The sequence below is a fragment of the Opisthocomus hoazin genome, chromosome 12 (genome assembly GCF_030867145.1).
Source record: "Opisthocomus hoazin isolate bOpiHoa1 chromosome 12, bOpiHoa1.hap1, whole genome shotgun sequence".
Lineage (NCBI taxonomy): Eukaryota > Metazoa > Chordata > Aves > Opisthocomiformes > Opisthocomidae > Opisthocomus > Opisthocomus hoazin.
Window position 1 is genome coordinate 2,786,100 of NC_134425.1, and position 19,925 is coordinate 2,806,024.

The 19,925-nt window shown below is 45.9% G+C and overlaps 1 protein-coding gene across 4 annotated transcripts in view; it reads right to left on the reverse strand.

Moving 5' to 3' along the window:
• Positions 1 to 19,160, reverse strand: part of FANCA (FA complementation group A) — a 36,395-nt gene extending 17,235 nt beyond the window's left edge. For 3 of the 4 annotated variants that reach the window (XM_075433323.1, XM_075433324.1, XM_075433325.1), the window contains exons 1-21: positions 19,110 to 19,160; positions 18,485 to 18,594; positions 17,445 to 17,517; positions 16,839 to 16,981; positions 16,120 to 16,215; positions 13,907 to 13,980; positions 12,966 to 13,078; positions 12,170 to 12,252; positions 11,677 to 11,710; positions 9,257 to 9,323; positions 8,563 to 8,675; positions 7,506 to 7,582; positions 6,904 to 7,045; positions 6,197 to 6,330; positions 5,106 to 5,216; positions 4,593 to 4,688; positions 4,436 to 4,495; positions 2,948 to 3,036; positions 2,475 to 2,535; positions 2,326 to 2,375; positions 1,131 to 1,207 (exon numbers count right to left, since the gene is read on the reverse strand). In XM_075433323.1, coding sequence (XP_075289438.1) covers positions 1,131 to 1,207; positions 2,326 to 2,375; positions 2,475 to 2,535; positions 2,948 to 3,036; positions 4,436 to 4,495; positions 4,593 to 4,688; positions 5,106 to 5,216; positions 6,197 to 6,330; positions 6,904 to 7,045; positions 7,506 to 7,582; positions 8,563 to 8,675; positions 9,257 to 9,323; positions 11,677 to 11,710; positions 12,170 to 12,252; positions 12,966 to 13,078; positions 13,907 to 13,980; positions 16,120 to 16,215; positions 16,839 to 16,981; positions 17,445 to 17,517; positions 18,485 to 18,594; positions 19,110 to 19,149 — 1,843 coding nt within the window. In that variant the 5' untranslated portion in view covers positions 19,150 to 19,160. Of the gene's footprint in view, positions 1 to 1,130; positions 1,208 to 2,325; positions 2,376 to 2,474; positions 2,536 to 2,947; positions 3,037 to 4,435; positions 4,496 to 4,592; positions 4,689 to 5,105; positions 5,217 to 6,196; positions 6,331 to 6,903; positions 7,046 to 7,505; positions 7,583 to 8,562; positions 8,676 to 9,256; positions 9,324 to 10,646; positions 10,784 to 11,676; positions 11,711 to 12,169; positions 12,253 to 12,965; positions 13,079 to 13,906; positions 13,981 to 16,119; positions 16,216 to 16,838; positions 16,982 to 17,444; positions 17,518 to 18,484; positions 18,595 to 19,109 lie in introns of those variants that run through there. The other variant, XM_075433326.1, reaches the window with a different exon arrangement.
• Positions 19,161 to 19,925: the final 765 nt, after the last annotated feature.

Below are 19,925 nucleotides of genomic sequence, written 5' to 3' on the forward strand. Positions count from 1 at the left end.
GGAACAGGGCAGGCTTAGAGCTGACCAGTACTCAAGAGTCCTGCCCTAAATGCAGTCTCTGAGCAAGAGCCCCGGGGACGGGATTAGGATGCAGGGGATGCAGATCAGGCTGATCAGGATGCAGGGGATGCAGAGCAGGCTGTGCCACAAGAGGTCACCGGCAATTCAAGCGCTCCTGCACAGAGCTCAGGGCCCACTGGGATCCTGCCGATCCCGACAGGCAGCGATGCTTCAGCCCTGCCGGTTGCCAGGACAACCACCGCAGCCAGACGGCTGCACATCTGCGCTTCCCCGGCACTGCTTTGTCACGCCTCTCCAGCTACAGCATCTCCAGAAGGCTTCAAACACCCAGAGTGCCCCAGTAGGAGTCAAGTACAGATGCGTCTCTACACACAGCGTACTCCTCTCCACCGCACTCTTGGAATGATGTCTGCTCTCTAGCCTGAGCTTTTCATTTCAAATAAACCTGTGGTGAGGATGTTGCCAATCTTAAGATGCATTTGAAACGCCCACTTGCTGAAAGAGATAGGAGAGCTCATGAAATACCTATTACACCAACACACACCGCACCAGCAACGTCGTTACAGTGATGGGACCCAAAATGAGCGGGGCCCTGCCACCCAAACACATGTAAACCACGTGCTGCAATCCTCCTACTGCTGGCTCCTTTCCCAGCCCCTCCTGCTTCCCCAGATCTCAGTCGCACACCATAGTCCGTTCCTAAAAGGGGAGGATGGTGCCTTCAGACAGCACAAGAGCCATTACACAAGGGCTCAACACGGCAGGTTCGCACCCCAGGCCAGCCGGAGCCGAGCAGCATTCAAGCCACAAATGCAGATTCACGTGGATGTATTTGAGCTAGATTTAAATCAGCTGGCTCAGGCATCATCTGCAGCCTCAGCACAGCACAGAGCTCCACACCGGCTGCAAAAATCCCGCCCAGGCAGGACAGGCAAAGTCATCACAAGAGTAGCTATTTACTACCTCAGTAAGACATAAAGAACGTACAGATATTTACATACGATGACGTAATCGCTGTAACTTTTTGAAAATTTTCAATGAAGGAGGGCATCAACAGAAATTTTAACTTTTCTTCAAACTGGTCCACAAGTAAACGCTATATATTTTACCTTGTAACATTTTCTCTTTCATAGCACGACAGGCTTGCGTATATGTGGAGTACAAGTTTGATGGTATTTTATCAGCTCTATAATAAAAAAAGAATTTATTATACCACATAACCACACTCAAACTTCAGCTTTATTAAATATAAACATAAAGAGCTATGCTATGAACTGTAATTACAGAGGCTCCAAAGCATACAGAGCATCTGCAGTGTTTTTTAATCATCATCTAAGGGCCAGAAATTTATATCCAAGGCTTTCATAGCAAGTATTATACATGTGTAACACACACTCCACAAAAATAACACTATATATATTACATCTGTGCATTAATACCTATTTCACATATAGTACGTGTCTAAGATCACAGAAGAGTGTCACTTCTGTGACATGCAGTATTCACACATCTAAAACACCACTGTGACAGAGACCAAGGTCTGACCTCCAATGCCTGCTCAGCAGGCACTCCATACTAAAAATGTATTACGCGAGCCTCCCTAGAACTCAGCTGCTTCTCTTACAACTTTAATTTAAAAAAAAATGATCCAATCTGTTTCAGAGTCAGACTGGAATGGCAAGGCAGGACCAAGCGCCTCACTTGTTGCCAGTGTTGCAAACATTTTTCCTTCATGATGGGTTACAGAGGAATTACTGGTTTTTAAACAAAGCTGCTCCTGCAATGCAGAAAAGCGCTTTGAAACATGCACACAGGACAAGCTTGAGTTCTGAGAGGGGCTGTGTTCTCCTGGGACGTTATCCTGGTGTCCCTTAAGAACAGCTCATAAGGCATTCACACACATTAAAGTTTCATCATCCCTTTCTCCCATATCCTCGCCCAAAGAGAGGAGAGCTTTTCACAGGGGGCTCATCTCCCCGGTGAAATTTTATTTTCAGCAGTATCCTCCAAAGTTTGCATAAAAATATATCTGGCCTGCAGTCAGAGGGCTGCACGGGACTCCTTCTAGGTAATGGCCTTAGAGTGGCTAGAGGACTAATTACGGAACGGAAGACATTGGCTGATACAGATAACCTATCCCATCCACAACCTGCAAGCCACAAGCCTGGCCACGAAGCCCTGCCAAGAGGGTTAGCCAACACGCAGCAAACAAGGTGTCAAAGCCTCCAATAATCTGATGTAAAGTCAATTGTTCTTAAGATACAGTCCAGAAGTACAGAAAATAACACTGAGAAGTCTCAATACCTCTTTAAAGAATCTATAAAAGCCATGCACACATCCGGGGTTTTGGGGAGCTGCAACAGAAAGACAGACAGGTTAGGCACAAATTACCTGTCTACAAACACACTCCAAGTGGGAGGATCAAAACAAAAAAGCTAAAACCAAATACTCACCACACGTGGCCTGAGCAAAGCAGGAAGGAACCAGGAAGTATAATATGGTCGCCTGAAAATACTGAGACAGAAAATAAACACAGCAAAATGTTAACAATGTCGAAGCTGCAAAGTGCCACTTCATTACCTCCAGAATTAATTTGGCTCCTGCAAATAAGAAACATTCATGCTAACGTGAATAACCACAGACGAGTCAAGCTCAGATTAGCCAATAGTTCTTAGTTTCTTTAATTTTGCTTTTTCTTTCTTGTAACAACTGTGGACTTCTATTGCAGGTCTGCATGTGCCTTTTCACTCTCTGCACAAATAACCTCTACTTAGATGACTGCTGAGGAAGTGGATAACTTGGGAAGAATTTCCCAAAGCCTCCTTTGCTCACATCCTCAGTTTTTCTTGTTTTGTTATTTTGATTCGGACTTGGCTTTTGTTATTATTATAGTTAAAAACAAGAAGAGTTGAGAAGCACACAGTACCTGGCTTCTATCACAGATGTTGGGATCTTCCTTGTGTTTTCAAATATCTGAAGGGCCTTTTCAACATCACGAAGCGCCTGGCCCTGGGGCTGGCTCACACAAGTAACAATGAGAGAAAGATGTTGTGAGAAATCAAGGATGATGACAGTCTTCCCTGCTTGTTCTGCCAGGGTTAGTAACAGTTGTCTGTCCTGTGAAGGGAAGTGACTGAACAAATGCAATTGAATAACAAGAACTACCTGACAGGCAGAGTAACACGGCGGGATGGAGGAACCCTCAGCCTGCCTCGACAGGGCTGCTATTTGTAACAGCAATTCTGCGTCAGCCCAGAGGTCTGTGTAGCTCTGTACACACCACCTACAGCAACTGCAGCAGCTACTCCTGCTTAACATCACATCGTTTATTCAATTGTCCTCCACGGGGACATCATCTTTTCTATTCTGAATTTGTTTTATTGTTATTCTATTTTACTTCATACACTTGGAATTGAGGCCCGTAATCTTTGCTTCCAGCCTATGCTACAACACTCCAGGCAGAGGGACTGCTGCCCCAGGCTTCCCTTGTTTGAGCCATAAGACACCTTCAGACCACAACAGCCTGGGCCAGTTTCTCAGCTGACAAACAGATCAGACTGGGAAGAAATGTAATGAAATCTTCACTTACAACTTTCAGTTCACCACAGGACTAGATTTCATTGCAGTACATTCAACTACCCTGTCACCAGCCTGTATTTCACCTACTCCAGCCGACCGACTGTATAAAGGAGCCCTCTAGTCTGCCATACTTGTGGTCAAAACAGAGGAAGGAGCCGAGCCAAATGCTTCCTTATCAGTTACTGTTGTTGCTCAAAACTTATCATGAACCACAGCGTGAAACTGCAGACTGTAGATTCCCTCCCCTAATCTCCTTTAAATATGAACACTTCGAACACAACACCAAACAGACGACATGCTATACTGAAAAGAATCGAGATGCATGTAAAATGCTTTCCTATGTGATCAAATCACTGGGAGCAAACCCACAGATGGAAGTGTCACCATTGTAACAAACTGGTCAATCGGCAGAGCTAACCAGTTCCCTGCAAACCTGTGCTCTGCACCCCCACACCATAAAACACCTTTTATTTTCTATGCCCCACAGTACAGGATGGGCAAGAGGTAGCCAACACCTTCCTGCTTCAGGCAGTGGGTGCTGACTGGATGTCTAATGGAGGTGCTGCTTGGCCAGCAGACGGCTGGCTAATTGTCGAGTTCCTCTGCAGCCTCGTCACGGAATACTCATCACTGTTTGTTTGTCCTCTGCACAAGCCTAGTTTTCATGAAATCTGGGGAGAATCTGCATATTTACAGCCACTAACCCTTCTGTCTTAAAGATGGAGAGGATTTGACAGCTTGCTCAAACTTGGTAGAAATGGCAGAGAGGCTGATAACCTAAGCTCTTCTCCAGAGGAAAAGGGGCATGACTGATGCGAAAGCTGCCCAGCAGTACCTGCACAGATTCATCTGCGGAAGACAAGTCTTCGTAGAGCCCCATGTCTTCTATAGCAACCTGTGTGAGGTTACAGAGAGACGCACAGGGTCACAACACAGCTAATATTTTGACAGATCCAGAAGGAAGTCTCTTCAAAGAGACAATTTTTACTAACCTTGAGGTCGGCCAGTCTGGTTTTAGCCAGAGTGATGTACTCCAAGAGAATAGACCGATGTTTTGTTGGCACAAAAGGTGGGTACATTATATGGACCTGAAAAACGAAATTCACAATAAGATTTGTCATTTTTACAGGAAAATAGTATAAAATTCTGGTTAATGTTTGCAGTCATTTACCTCAAATACTCCTCAAAGAAGTTGTTATTGCGTGTTTAATCCATTTTCATTGCAATTGACATGCAATTTTCCCCAACAACAGCCACCTAATAAGATCACTGAAGTGCTTAAATTTAACTCCATGGAAGGAATTCTCCTTCTTGTCAAGTAAATAAAAGAATCTTGTACTTCCTTATTTCAGGAAGAAAAGGTTTTGAATAATGTATGAGAAGTAACGCAGTAACTATAACATCATCAATAATACGCTGAACCTAGTCAAAGGCACAAGGATGTTCACTTTGGAAGCAGTTCTGTATCAGTCTTTAGAAAACCATCTCTGTTAGCATCTTCTCACCTTCAAGTATGGTGCTGCTTCAAAGGGCACTAGCTCTGACAAGAACTCGAAGAGGAAGACCAGAGCTTTCTTACTGCTCCCGTGGTGACCACCAGCATTCCCAAAGGAAGCCTGAAACGGGGGAAAAATGCAGCCTTTCAGTGTGGAGAGAACCCTCATTGCAGCAATGCGGTATCTCAGCGCACAAATCCCAGACATCCGTTACAGGTATCTGTTTTCTGTCAAGAGAATCTCTCTGGAGAACAGTCTCCAAAGGTTACAGAAGCCTCTAAAGGAAGTTTCCTTTGAGTTTCTTTGTCCAGTTTCCAGGAAGCCTGCCATGTCATGCTCAAAGTTCATTCTGATGTGCTACCATGAGGACAAGGCAACACCAAAATGCACCAATGGACTGAGATTCATGAGGGAACCACAAACCTGCCAGTTTCTACACAGCTTTATCTGCGCATTATAAGGAAACTAAGCCAGTCTGAGACTATACAGAACATAACCAGTTTACCTTTTGATACATCCTGAACACTCTGTCAGCAAAGGCTGAGCTTAGATTTGCAGACTCATACAAAGGAATTTACAGGTTTCAATTATGTGGAGATTTGCATACCTAAAATACCTACATGTTTACAATTGAAAGCTAACAACCAATTATCTGTAAGGTCAAACACAACAATTACAGCGGCATGCAAACATCCAGGAAATAGGAACGCTTCATCTGCAATAACCTACAACTTACGCAATAACAACAGTGTAGGTTATCAAGACACTGAAATACATCCAAGATTATGATTATAACAGGAATTACATGTCTGCATTCCTGGTAAATAACTAGAGAAGGCAAGATGGACTTAAAAGATGAAAGAAGAGAAGGCCAGAGAAAGCCAAATACATACGTTCTTTGCAGACACAAAGGCAGTAATAAATATTAAATCATTCCTAATACCAATATAATCACTTGTTGCTCTTTCTTTCCCTGCCACTCTAATTCCTGGCTATCTTGTCTGAAACTAGGCTGTGGCTGTGCAGCAGAACATTCCTTACGCCCAGGTTTCTCACATACTTAAAACAAAGATTACCAGTCAGGCCTCATTTAGTCTTACCTTAAACCATTCAGAGTAAGGCATGAACACAGCAGGGCCCTCTAGAGCAGCCTGACGAGCTATCAGGAAGGCAGTGATCATATTTTCCATATCATAATTCTCAAAGGCCTTTATCAGGAGATGGCTCAGTAGATCTAGAAACATAAAACAATAATCTCAAACTTTGCTCTTGACAACTGTGCTGTAATATTCTACAGTAAATGAACACAAATCTCTGTGATAAAACATCTGCCACAAAGAAAGATGTGCATTGCAGCTGAGGGAGCCTCTGGGACTCGCTTATATTTTTTTCATGCACTTTCAACAGTTAAATACTCCAGAATTTCAACCTGCAAGAACTGCAGGAAGTCCAGCAATGAGATAATCAGTAAGAAACTTCAACAAACAAGGTCTGCTGGCAGAGGTGAGATAAAAGAGCTAAGCTTCAGTAATCACTACTCCAATTAATATAAGGCAATTATCAAATGACCACTTTTAGCTGTCCATTAAGTTTGAGAAGCATCAGGCACAAGGTCTGGCATTCATGTCGCCGCTGACGCGGAATGTCTGCACAGAAAAGCAGATTTTCTGCTGTTCTTTTCCATGCAGGAATCTCAAAACAGCAACTATGAATGACTATGCTGCTACACCAGTCGGCATGGTTTCCCTGCAGTACCTGAGGAGCAACAAGCAGACATTACCTTGCAGGCTTGCCGATACCCACTTACCTTTGAAGAGCTGCTCAGCCTCAGCCTGACAGACTACCAGCGTGGAGACACAGGAGAGGACATGCTGCCAGTTCACTTCGCGAGTCTCCAGGACCTGCTGCAGCTGGCAGATTGACTCCTTCACGCTGAAGGCCACAAACAGCTGTAGAGTGACAGCAATTCATTTTAGCCATGACATACAGCCACCCGTAAGAGTGAAACACACTGTCAGTATTAACATGCAGATGTCTTTTGTGTGACTTCTGGAAAAGCTTTCCTGCGTGCACGTTTTGCATCAGCCTTCCAGGGCCAGGTATCATTCTGGCTTGGAACCAGCATTGGCCAAAATAAACCATAATACTGCAATTCTTTCAGAAGTCGTGGCATATTCTGTAACAGTAAAACCTCACATCTTCAATTATTATCTTTGTTCTCATTAAGAGCTTTGCACAAAAGTCCCTGTAGTAGTTTTTCTTCATGCTTCACCCTGCCTACAATTCCTGGCAGATGGTTCAGGTTCCGCGACTGGAATGCACTATTTTTAAATAATCTCATTTCAGATATTTCAGTGAATATAAACCCGACATAGTAAAGTTCTCTTTGCAAAACCAGGAAGAACATACTTTGCGATACAAGGTAGTGAGCAGCGAACAAGTTCTTGTAAAGCTCCACTCTTTCTGCATATGGATGGCATCAGATACTGTACCCAGAAAAAGAAAATAGTTTACTCTTCAGCAACAGATTTTAGAATCCACCCAAAACACGCAACTCAACCACACAAGACTTCCCTTTGGCTTCGACAGCCAGATACATTAAAACCTGCCTGCTGAAATCCTCTCTCCTCCATTAATCTTTGGAACACAGACTGTGGCCACAAGGACCGTGACATTTAACTACAGCACTATCACCTCGGAGCTGTTCTTGAGATCACACATTCGTAGGCCAACATAATGCATGCAGAGAGAACCAGCAAGGAATCATCTTTTTCCTCAGTAACCTCTTTCAGCTGAAAGCCAGCAATGATACAGCTCTCCCATACAACAGGTAAGCAGCTCTAGATCACAGCCCAGACTGATTTTACCAGAGATTTTGTAGCCCAAACATACTTCTTCCTAAAAGTATGGGAGAAGCTTCACAATTACTGATCACGGACTAGAAGCCTTCCTGCCTTTATCTCTAATCTAGCAAAAGAAACACCCAGTCAGCTGAGAAAGGCCATGTCTTGTGCTTAAACTCAAACACGCACACAGGGACCGGACTAATTTAGCCCCAAGTGCTCTCTGCAGCACCACCTCTCCCACCCAGCTTCTCCTTTAGCCAGAACTACTCCCAGATGCCAGAGCTCTCCCATGTCTGCTGTGAAAGCTGCTATTAGACCTTACTCCAAATATCTGTTCACGAGCCATTGGCTCTGTTTGAAGGCACTGATTTTCCACCTGAAGTTTTCTCCTGAATTACAGCCCTCTAAAGCCCAGATGATTTTTTTTTTTTTTTTTTTTTTTTTTGGCTGATCTGGCACCCTGCTTATATAGCCCCGGGGAAAGAGCTGGGGAGTCCGGCAGCTTCTCTGGCTCTGGGTCCTCCAGGCTGGACTCCATCCAGCAAGGCCTGGGTGGGATGGAGCTCCTGACACACAATAACACACTGGGGAGACACTCACTCCTCCCTGCCTATTCCTACCTTTCAACAATGGGTTGTAGGTAAGAACCTCGGTCAGGGTGTGTCTAAAGAACTGCTGCAAGGAATCCGGATGAACCGCACTTTTGTAAACTGACACACTAAACACATTCAGCCTACAAATGAGAAGGAAACATTCAGAAACAATGCACAGGAAGTATGATCAACCAGGTACTGATTAGGATGAATAACTCATTCTTCTTCTACATCTACCTTATCAAATTGCCAGGGATATATACCTTCTATTTTTCAAAAAACTATTGGTTACTTAGCATTACATAGCATTAGATTTACAAACTTGAATCAACGTATACGCCTGCACAGGACAGGACTGGCTTGGCAAGTACGAAGTTGTTAGACAAAATGGGTTTGGAAGCAGGAGTTGGAGAAGACCTCCAACTGAAGAAGGACGCCTTCTAATTGTTACTGCTCAGAAGCAGAGTGAGAAAACTTCACAAGGAAAAGTCACTACATACCAAGAGGGTGCTCCAAGATTGGTTCCAACACTGTCAGAACACCCTTTCCCACCTGACGCTTATCTTTCTACCTGCATTTTTACTTGCACGTATTTTATTCGAGAGGAGAATACTAAACATAAGTAGCACGGGGCGGGGAACATTCCCCCTGTTTCACTAACAAGTGCAACAGTGGATAGAAACCTCCTCACGACATTCTTCCAGAGAACAGCATTTCTTACCAGAACCTCATAGCTTGCAACGTGGAAACATCTTCCTGCTTCTCTTTACCAACCACATCAAGCACCCCTGTACCCCAAAGCAGAGACACAAAAACGCAATGAGAGAAACGGAAGAAACCATGACACTAAACAACACAGGAACGAACTGGAACAAGCAATTTGTGCACCTTTAAGAAGGTGACCCCATTAGGGAAATGCGTAGAAGCCATTCAGCAGCATTAAATTTCTACAGATTTTTTTCAAGTGTGACACAGAGACTCAAAAACTATTAACACTAACCTTGAACCAATTTAAAAACATTCCCAAGAATGTGCTAATAATTAAACCCTCTAAAAATGCACATAAATTAGTATTTAATTTCCAAACCCAATCCTAACTGTGCAGTGCATCTGTGAGTGCGAACGCTGCAACAGAGAAAAGTCTGTCTGGAGGCAGGGATTTGCACAAGGGGGCTCTGAATTAACAACCCCTGGAAAAACGGTCTTAACCACCCCCATCAAACAAAGAGCATGTGGCTCCTAGTGCCACATCTGTAACAGCAGTGGGACTTCATGTTATATTAGCTTAGCAGAAATTCCTTCAAAACCTAGATCTGCCCCAAAATGACTGGTAGAGGTCAAACAGGTTGGCAGCTTGCATAGCATGTCATCTTGACCATCAGCCTATGCCACTCAAAGCCCACATACTGAGACCCTTTGCTTTACAGCCTGCTTGCAGCAGTAGTTTTTGTTTCTTGTCCCATTCTACCTTCAAAAGCCTCCCCTCTTAACAGGTAATACTGAGGTGGAGCAGCAAAACAGGCCTCCCTCACATGCCTTGCATAAGGCAGTCCACAGTGTTAGCATGTAATACTCTCCTCCCCTGCTGAGGAATACTTCAAGGTTAAGTAGGGGAGAATAGAGGAAAGCAGATAAACTGTACTTATCCTCAGGCACAGGAGTTCAATATAGCAAGATCATTTCTATGAAGCACAGTGCTCCCCATGCTACTACGCTCAGTCTGTCCTTCTCCTCCTGTGAAGGTCTTCATTAATAGTGAATTATTTTACATACAAAATTCTGATGTTCTTCAAAGCAGCTGAGTAGTTAAGTGAAAGGCCTCAAAGGTGACCCAAAAGTATACAATAACAAAAATATATAAAACTCATTTAATACATTTTCAGACACAGAGACTACAAGTCAGCCCGCGGCAGCGCAGGCTGCACCAACGTGAAGGTCAAATGAAGAGCAGGTTAGCACAGACTCCTGCCTGACTGCCAGCAGCCTGCTGCTCTTCCTCCAAAATCCCCCTAGTCCTGCGTTTATAAGGGTTATTTTTCAAGTACTGACACTGCTGAAGGGCCACCTGAGAAGGGACTCATACATATTAAATAATAAAGCACTTCTCTTACAGCTTTCCCTTTTTAGAACGACTCCGCAAGGTCTGTAAGGCATCTATGTCTACAGACCGTGCTCCCTGCGAGACACGGGGCGAGGGATCAGGCTGGCAGTGCCCATGGGGAGAGATGCAGAAGGGCAGGAGCAGTCCTGACGTTGTGTCCGGGTTTTCAGTCACCTTTTAGCAGAGGAAAAGCACTAGCCTCTGCAGCAGCAGTCAGCACGTTGCTGAAACATGCCAGCAAGAGCAGTGGTAAAGCGCTGTCACTAAGGAGACAGGAAAGCAACAGCAGCCACACAGTCAGGTTATACTCATACGCTGGTGTGGGGCACGTGAGGAGGTGCGAGTGAACGCTTCCTCTGCTGTACAGCAGATACAGCAGCTTACCGTGACGATCATCTGTGACACAAGACAAAAATAACCCTCCTGTGTTTAGCCTTTCTGCGTCAGGATTTGCAATGCAAATCAAGCACTACCTGGGTGTCTCAGCAACAGGACTGCCCAGGCCAGAACAGACGCGTTGTCCACGGGACAGGTCTCAAAGGCTGACCGTTGAAAGGCTACACACGTACTTTAGATGTTTTTGCTCAGCATTAAAAAAAAAAAGTTTCACAAAACATTAGTCTGCAATTTCAAACCACGAACCAGCAAAATAGCTTACTTGCACATAACTGTAAATTCAAAGATTAATTTACTAAGCAGAAAAAATTTGCTTAGCTTAACCTCTGTGCTACAACAGACTGGATTGCTTCCAATCAGACTTGTTCAAAACCAGCTCGGATATCAACGTGATGCTGCAGCTGGGAGCATCAAAATGAACTAGCATAAAAAGCAAGAAATTATCTGCGGCATTAGAAGACGCTTTACAAGAGCGAAAGGGAAAACAGAGACACATAATATCAGTGACATAAATACTATGCACAACAGTGGAAAGGCATCCTTAGAGATTTAGCCAAGTCCTTAGAGATTTAGCAATGAACAAGGAAGGTTAGTCTAGCAAACAGCAGTGGCTACACAAAGCTAGGAATCACAAAAACACTTACATGTCAACATTCTTTGTAAGACAGCCTGACAGATCTGTTCAAAATTGACAAATTAAGACCATTTAGAATTTAAAAGAGCTACGGTTATATGCAGAAAAAGTAAATTGACTCGAAGAAAGAGTTTTGTCCCTCTTAATGTAAAGCTTAACTTTTACCTCAGGCTTTATGGTGGGATAGATACAATAGACAGAAGAGCAAGCATTTCCTATGCTTCCCAGCATTCCATGACTCACATTCAAATGGAAAAGAGCAATCAAGGTGAAACCAAGGAAGCTTAAAAAGCCCTTGACACCTCACCTTGGAGAAACTCTCCATTAAAAGAGACTTTGTTCTGGTTTCGCCATTTCCTCCTCACCCATACCCACTCCCGCACCTGGACCACCACCCTTTCTTTGTTGCTCTAAGCTCACATTCATTTATGCAGCAAGGCACAGAGGTATGTAACGGAACTATTTTAAATAACTGTCTGTAAATAGGTTCATTTTGTCCTTACATAGGGGACCTTCTTGAATTCCAACTTCCTTCCCAGTTCTGAAGTTTGCCCAAAGCCATTCTGCAGAAATACGATTGCAAAGTCTGCAAACCGAGAAGGAATTAGTGCTTCAGCATAAGATAAAAATCTTTCAATAAAGATCACTTGCTCTTTCCGCCTCCCCATCTCAGCCTCCCAATAGGACTAGCGTCTGAAAAGCCTCATTCACTACACAGCAGTCAACGGGAATCATTTATTTTCTTGGAGTAAAATTACTCCCAGGCAAAAGGACCTAGAACAATGGATGGCAAGGAGCACTGAAACCTAAAGGACTATAAAGACCAAAGCATTTACAGGTTTTCTGCTCCATTGCCATTGCAGGACTCATATGGGTTGTGCCTGACCAACTGCACTGGTCCAAAGGTCTGACTACAGCCCTTCAAATTGTGTAGCGATTTTTTTCTGAACAAAACCACAAAATAATAATAGAAAATGACAGGGGGGAAATGGAAATATTAAATATTTCTGTCCAAAATATGTCAGTTTGCAGGAGTGTCACGCTCTCACTCTATCACCCCTGGCCCCATACACCTTGCAATTACACTTTCTTGTGATACTATAACTCAAACGGATGCAGAAACTCAAACCAATTATCTTAATGGAAAAAAAAATTGTTACATTCTTCAAATATAAAACCAAATTTGCCTCACTGACATGAAGTAAGAAAATGGCAAGAGAGGCCTCTGCTCTTACACCTCCAAGCTTTTGACTGGCACAGCCCAGCCCCGCTCGACCAGCGCCCAGTTGCATGCCTTGCCTGAGAGAAGGCGCCCAGCGAGCTCCGCGTCCCCGGAGGAGGATTCTGCCTGCTCACAGAGGCCACAGAGGCTGCTGCACAGCCACTCCACCGCGGCAGGGGCGGCCGGGTTGCTGAGAACAAACAAAACCACATTCAGTTCAATCCCTCCTACTTTTTGTAACGCTTGGGTTTTTAATCCACCACCCGCTTGGACTCAGTAAGGAACCATCTGTGTGGAACTCTGCCCTGTATGCAGTATTTCATTTCTTTAATTTGGACCAGAAAGAGCTTTATTTGCTTTGTAAAGAGATTCCACAACAAACATATCCAAAGGAAAAAATACATGTAAAGTTGTGTGTTGAAGTATTTCCTCAACTAACATTAAAGTACTTCGATTTAAAAAGTTAGACTTCAGTCCTTATTTCTAACATACTTGAATGCTCTTAATCTATCCCTTTTGTTTCCTTAAATTTGAAGTACAGGAGGCACTGAAGGCGTTTTTCCTATGCCTTTAACAGACAAGTAAACCAATATCAAAAGCCTAAAAAGGTCGCTGTAACGTTCCTTTGACACCGTAAGAAAACAACCTGAACCTCACCAAGGATAACTGGTTTTAGTTGTTAGCTCTGTATTGGGGGAGAAATAAATTCTTGGAATTCTGGTGATTAACTCTGCCAAACCTCACTGAAATGTAAGGTTTTGTGAAGACAGAAGTGCACAGCTTTGCGTTGCAGCTGATTTGGCAGCCATCAGACAATGAGCCACTACACCTTAAACTGAGCTAGTCAACCCAGAGTAACCTCTCAAACCCAGGGTAACTACTTAAATCCTGCTGATCTGATCATTTGCCAGCATCTGACTATATTCTTAGTCTAGAATACTCATGACTAATCCCCGATTACATTTCGGTAGGCTTTAAGAGATTAAATACATCTGCAAACCTCTAAACCTCTGCTCACCTCTCCAGCAGCTCTCCCAGTCCAACGATGTCACTGCTGTGCAGGTGCCACACAGCTTCCAGCACTGGAGGGTCCTAACGAGATGTCACAGTAAGGTCACAGTCTGCATTTTGCAGTCAACATTTCACTAACGTAAACTACCTACGAAAAATAAAACTAAGTTCATTTATTCAAACTATCCAGAACTTACTAAAATTTAAAAACAACAACATAGGAAATATCAGATGAGGAAAGATTATATTTGATTTTTCCTTCCTACAAATTTTGAATGGTTTAGGGTTGTAGATGCATCATCACTTTAAATTTTCATGGTCAAGTAATAAATATATCCATCTTTGTCCCCCGGAATAATGCCAATGCTGCATATTCAAAGGAGCAGTGGGTATCCCAGAAAACAGGTAACACCACTAGGTTTCAAGTCTTGTTAATTCAGATCTAGCAACAGATGAGAGAATTATCGCTTAGCCTATTAACCGTTTATTAGTCTCCGTGAAGCAAGTTTGCTGCTCTCAAATCCATTTCCCAATAGGAGACTACAGAAGGAGACACTGCAACCGTACAAGCAGAGAAGCCGAAGAACGCAGAGGAGAAACCAACACCGCTCGGGCAGTCCTGCTCCTAAACGCCAGGCTCGCCGTCAGCAAAATCGGCACTAGGCATCGCTGCTCTGCAGATGAAACTGCCGCCCTTCGTGCCTCCCCACAACATCCCTTCCAGCCCCATCAGACATGGTGTGTCCTCGAGAGCAGCCTGTGCCAGCAAAACAGTTCTCCTGGGTGCACCTGGTAGGGAGAAAGGTGCGGCAGCAACTTCTGCTCGTTCTAGCCTCCGTACAGAAACACTCCAAGCCAGAAACAAAATCTTCGCACCTTGCGAAGGAAGAGGTACTTGGGAGTCTGGGGCAGACAAGCCATTCCAGAGAAAAAAACCCACGAGCTTTCTGCAGCGACCAGCAGCTGCCTCGTAGCATGACCCTAGACTCACCCACATACTTTGTCTTCGACAACCTAATTCTTTACTGTAACAATCTCAATTACACAGCAGCACTTGATCTCCATGTCCACCTGAGAATGAGGAGATCTTAATCTGCCTACAAAACACACTGGATTCTATTTTCAGCCCAGGATCGGATATTTGAGACTAGAGCATGCCTCTTTATCCTGGCAGATCAGCCTCTTCCTTCTTTCCCACCAGAGCAACAAGCAACCAAAACTGTGCCACTCACAAAAAGGCCTTAACTCCACTTAGAGCATCACTTATCTTAAGAAAACAAACGACCCAAATGAAATCAAGACAACGCATTTGTGAAGCAATGCAACCTGTTCTCTGTTATCCTATTCACCATTCCCAGATAAATGGAGCAGAGAACCAGAATTCCAAAGACACACTGAATATTGCTGGCAAAGCACACAAAGGACTTCAGGGGATGTGCTACCCCACAGCCAGCTGGCAGCTTCTGCACTGTCTGGTTACGATCTGGATTGCTTAGCCCAGACAGCAAACCTACGTGCCACTGATGAAGCTAAATAGGAAAGAAAATGATACCCCCAAAGCTTCTGTTAACTGCCGTGTCACCTCATGAGTTTAACCCCATTACCACGCTGTAACTCCAGGCACCGTATTGCCGTGCCTTCCTAGCTGGTTCCCAGTGAGAACCAGCCGTGCCGAGTACAAATGGAAATGGTTAAACATCTCCTTCAGAGAGGCAATGAGTGCTGCTTGCCTGGCTCCCTAAAAACCAACAATCACCAAGATGCTGCCAGCTCCTCAGAAGTGGCCATGCAATTTTTCTAATTCACCTACTTCCAAACATCTACTAAGTCCTCTTCAAAAAAAGCAAATCTGCTACAGAGGCAAGGAAGCTCCCAGTGAACTAGCTTCAAAATAAACAAAGAAAAAACCCTCCACTGGGTTATTGGGTGCTGATTCTGGGGATAATTCCGGTTATGCTTTTGAAAGGTCGAAAGACCACAGTTGTTCTCAGGAGGAGTTCTCGACTGCAGTTGACCTGAGCAGGGATGAGCTGTGGCAAGACTGCTCTAGGTCACCAAAAAACCCGAGGGAAACTGAACAGAAATCGCAGCACTCCGCTCGTCCATTGAACAGTCATCCCTGGCCTTCACGGGAGACGAGGGTTGAAAACACGCTACCACATCCCACAGATGAAGTCTAAGTGGACTCTAACACGGCAACGTTTCTCCGCAAGTTCTTACCTTCATTTTCCACATTTCTTGACAGAAGAGTGAGCGACAGAACACATTGCTCGCCAGCAAATCCTTGACCGTTTGAAGCAAGCAAGACAACCTCTTCTGGAATCACCCCAGAAATGAAGCAGAAATAATTGCCTTTGTAAATAACACATTATTAGAAAAACAATTTGTTGCTTTTCCCCATTTACTGCTTTTCAAAGGCTTGAATGAATGGTGGAGAGAATTCATGAGAAAGGCCCAAACTTTTAATTGTTAAAGCTGAACTAAAGGCAGCTGCACTGACAGCAGCAGCACCTGACAGCTCCTCGGAGGTGACCTAAGCCAGCAGCCACGGCACAGCTTTCGTACAGATGGCCATCACCACGCCTGGCTACACCGCAAACTGAGACGATCGATCCGGATGGGATCATGGATTAAAGAGACCAAACCTGAAGTATGCCAGAGGCGGTAACACAGGATCTGCTTGGAGACCTGTGCAACGCTGCGCTTTGGCAACAGACAAAAAAACCTTCATTTCCAAGTTGTCAAAACCAGCAGCTTTCCCGTACAGGAGAAGAACAGAACGCTGGCCTTCTGTGAGCATATCGGACACATAAATGAATAGTTGGCTGGCTCAGGTCCTACGCGTTTGTGTGACTTCATCAGAACAGATAAACTGGGTTCAAAGTCAAACCTAACATTACTGCTTTCTTGATAAACTAAATGTAAACCTTTTCCCTTACTCTCTGGTCCAAGTTCAGCAGTGGGACTTGAGAGGGGCTTGCAGAAGCCTGGCAGATCCGCTCGATGTTGGTAACAGCATTTTTGGCTGCCAAGATTGCTGCGGGTACGCCCAGTCTTGAAGCCTTTTCCTGCAGAACAGAGACTGAAAAAAAAAAACCCACACACCCACAAAGCAGAAACCTGTCAGTATGGGAGAAAAAAAGGTTTGAAAACGTGACTATGAAGGCAGAAGTCCCAAGTCTTCAGCTTCTTCCAGCACAGATGTCATTTGTTGCACTGGGCAAACCATTTTCATTTCTGTATCATTCCTATACTGTACATAACACGGGGGTAGAAAAACCACAGGGAAGGAACATCCTTGCTAAGCAGATTTTTGTATTTTAGTCTCGTGGGGCTCACAGTAACACTTTCAAATAATCAAAATAGTCAACGATCAGATCTTGACAGGGGTGCCATCGCCAGACAAGTAAGAAATGAGTAGCTGGACGGGAGACCAGAACAATGAAAAGAAAGTAAAACCAGGGTTGGATTTAACAGGCAAAAATCCAGTACACGAAGAAAAGTTCTTTCCCACGTCTGTCTCCAACAGATACTCTTTCACTCACCTATAAATGATTCTGGTGATACTTCCTGGTGCTCTGTGCCATCCTGTCCAGCTGGCTTGACTGCATCTTCCACCTGGAAGCCAAACAAAAAATGTAACAGTCTTAAAACACACACTTATAAACCTATTTCCTCTAAAGCATACTGAGCAGCTCTGGCATTCTTGGAGGCTGGAGAAAGTGAAATTAACACCAAACTCCCACATGGTCATGGTAAACCAAGATATCAGGGCACCTTACAAGAGACATATGTATAGTTATCGTCGTTTTAGGGAGAGACAAGGAGGTACAGGTCAAAGTTACTTGTCCCCAGTCACCCCAACGGATCAGCAGCAGCACCAGAAACAGAATTTCTGTCTTTCAAGTCCCTTCTGTGAAGCCACTCTGCCATAAATATTTGATGAAACATGTCAAAACAGGATCCTTTTCTAGTTAAATCCCCTTTTTCTTTTTACGAAGACAAATATTCTGCAAGGAAAGAAACATCTTTATGGCTGAACTATGGGAAGTACTTGAATTGTCTGTTGCCGTTATCAAAATCAAAAGCTCTCTCCAGTGTGCGAGGAGAAAGTAGAACATGGCCAAGTCAGAATGTTGGCTCAGGCGTCTATACAGGCAAATTACACAGGTTTTCATAAAGATAGTCACACCAGTTAGAAATGGTTGATAATTCAGAGAAAACCTAAGTCTCTCCTGATTTTTTTTCCTATATTCACAAGAAGCTGCTTCTGACCTCAAGCAAAAGGGGCTGGATTTCCCTTAGGATCTCCCAAACCCAAACCACACCGCCATTTTCAGTCTGCAACAATAAAACAATGAGGAATAAAGGAAAGAAAAAAAAAAAAATCCCATTTCTGCAACACAGAACTCTAAACTTCAGCTTACTGCTACAGTCCTTTTTCCTTTCACTTATCATGAAAACTGTGTTCCCAGGACATTCATTCTACAGTTGCCCTAGGAGGAACCCCGGTGGACCCCACCCCCAGCTGGGATCTCCCACGACGCCCAGCCTGACCACCAGACCCCGAACCGCCCGCTCCTACCTCCAGGAGGAGGTCATTCAGGTTCTGATGGTGATCCAGAAGGCGCAGGGCCGCTTCCCGCAGCTCTGCTACGCTCCCAAAGGCAGCCTTTCGTTTCCTGGCTGTCCCTGCTGAGAAGTTTGAATTTCTTTTAGAACCACAGCTTGTTCCAGCAGCTCCCCTGAGGACACCTCCCTCTCTCTGCTGCCACAACACGCACCCCTGACAGGGCGAAGGGGTCAGAGCCTCGTCAGCGTGGCAGGATCAGCGCAGGATGGTTCTGGGTTGCTCCAGGCAGCTCTGCAGCCAAAGCCCAGCACACGCAGCCCAGGCTCTGTCAGGCGCTGCCAGCCGCTGGCCCCCAAAGGCCCTTGGCCCAAGGCAACCCCAGCGCTGTCCCAACACCCCCACCCCAGGACAGGAGCCACGGGAAGGCCACCAGCCTTCGGGAGAGGGCTCCTGGGAGGAGCAAGGGCAGCGGGGCTGAGGGGGAGCCGAGGGGGAGCTGAGGCGAGGGGCTGCCAAGAGCCCAGAGCACCACACAGGCCGGAGGAGGGCAGAGAGGACACATTCACCCCTCCCTTCCCCTCCGCTGTCCCTGCAGGAAGCACCAGGCCGGCCCGGAGCCGCCTCAGACCAGACCTACCCAGCAGGTCCCGCCATGTCCTCCCGCCCGGGCCCGCCATGGCGGCGACCCCCGCCCGCTTCCCGCCAAACAAACCCGCCCGCCCTGCGCCGCCATTGGCTGCCCGCCGGGGAGGGGAGGCTGCCTCCGCCCATTGGCTGGAAGCGCGGCGTGGTCCCGCCCACCCTTCCGCCATCTTGGTAGTGGCGGAGGCGGGGGCTGCCATATTGGGGAGGGCGGTCGGTGTGGATGGGGGCGGGCGGGCAGCCGCCGTGTGGGGCGGGAGGGGGTGAGGTGAGACGTGGGGGGACGCGGGAGGCACGCTGGGGTAGGGCACAGAAAGAGGGGAACGCACCCTACAAAGGCAGTGTGTGTGCGGGGCAGGAGTGGGTGGCCCAGGCCCAGAAGGGCTTCCCCCTGATAGGCCCCAAGGGGAGGCCGCCCGCCTGCGGCCCGGCTCTGGGGGGCTCAGCACAGTGGGGACACCCCCTCCCCCCCACAGACCGCGAGGGGGGGGGCAGTCACCCATATCTCGGGCCTCCTCCCGGTGCGGCAGCCCTGGGACCAGCTCCCTCCCCAGCTCCAGCAGCGTTTCCCCGCTCCCGGCCTCAGGCTCCTTGCAGGCCCTCATGGTGAGACAGACCCCTCGCAGCCCTGCTCCCCTCGAGGGTGCTACATGCCCTCGTACCGGGCCCGGGGAGGGGGACAAGAGGATTTCTCCCACGGGAGAAATCGCCACCAGGGCATTGCTGGGAGCAATGAAGGTCTCAGAGCCAGCAGTCGGGAATTCCCACAGGGATTTTCCCCGCTTGCCTCACGTCTGATCCTTCCTGGAGG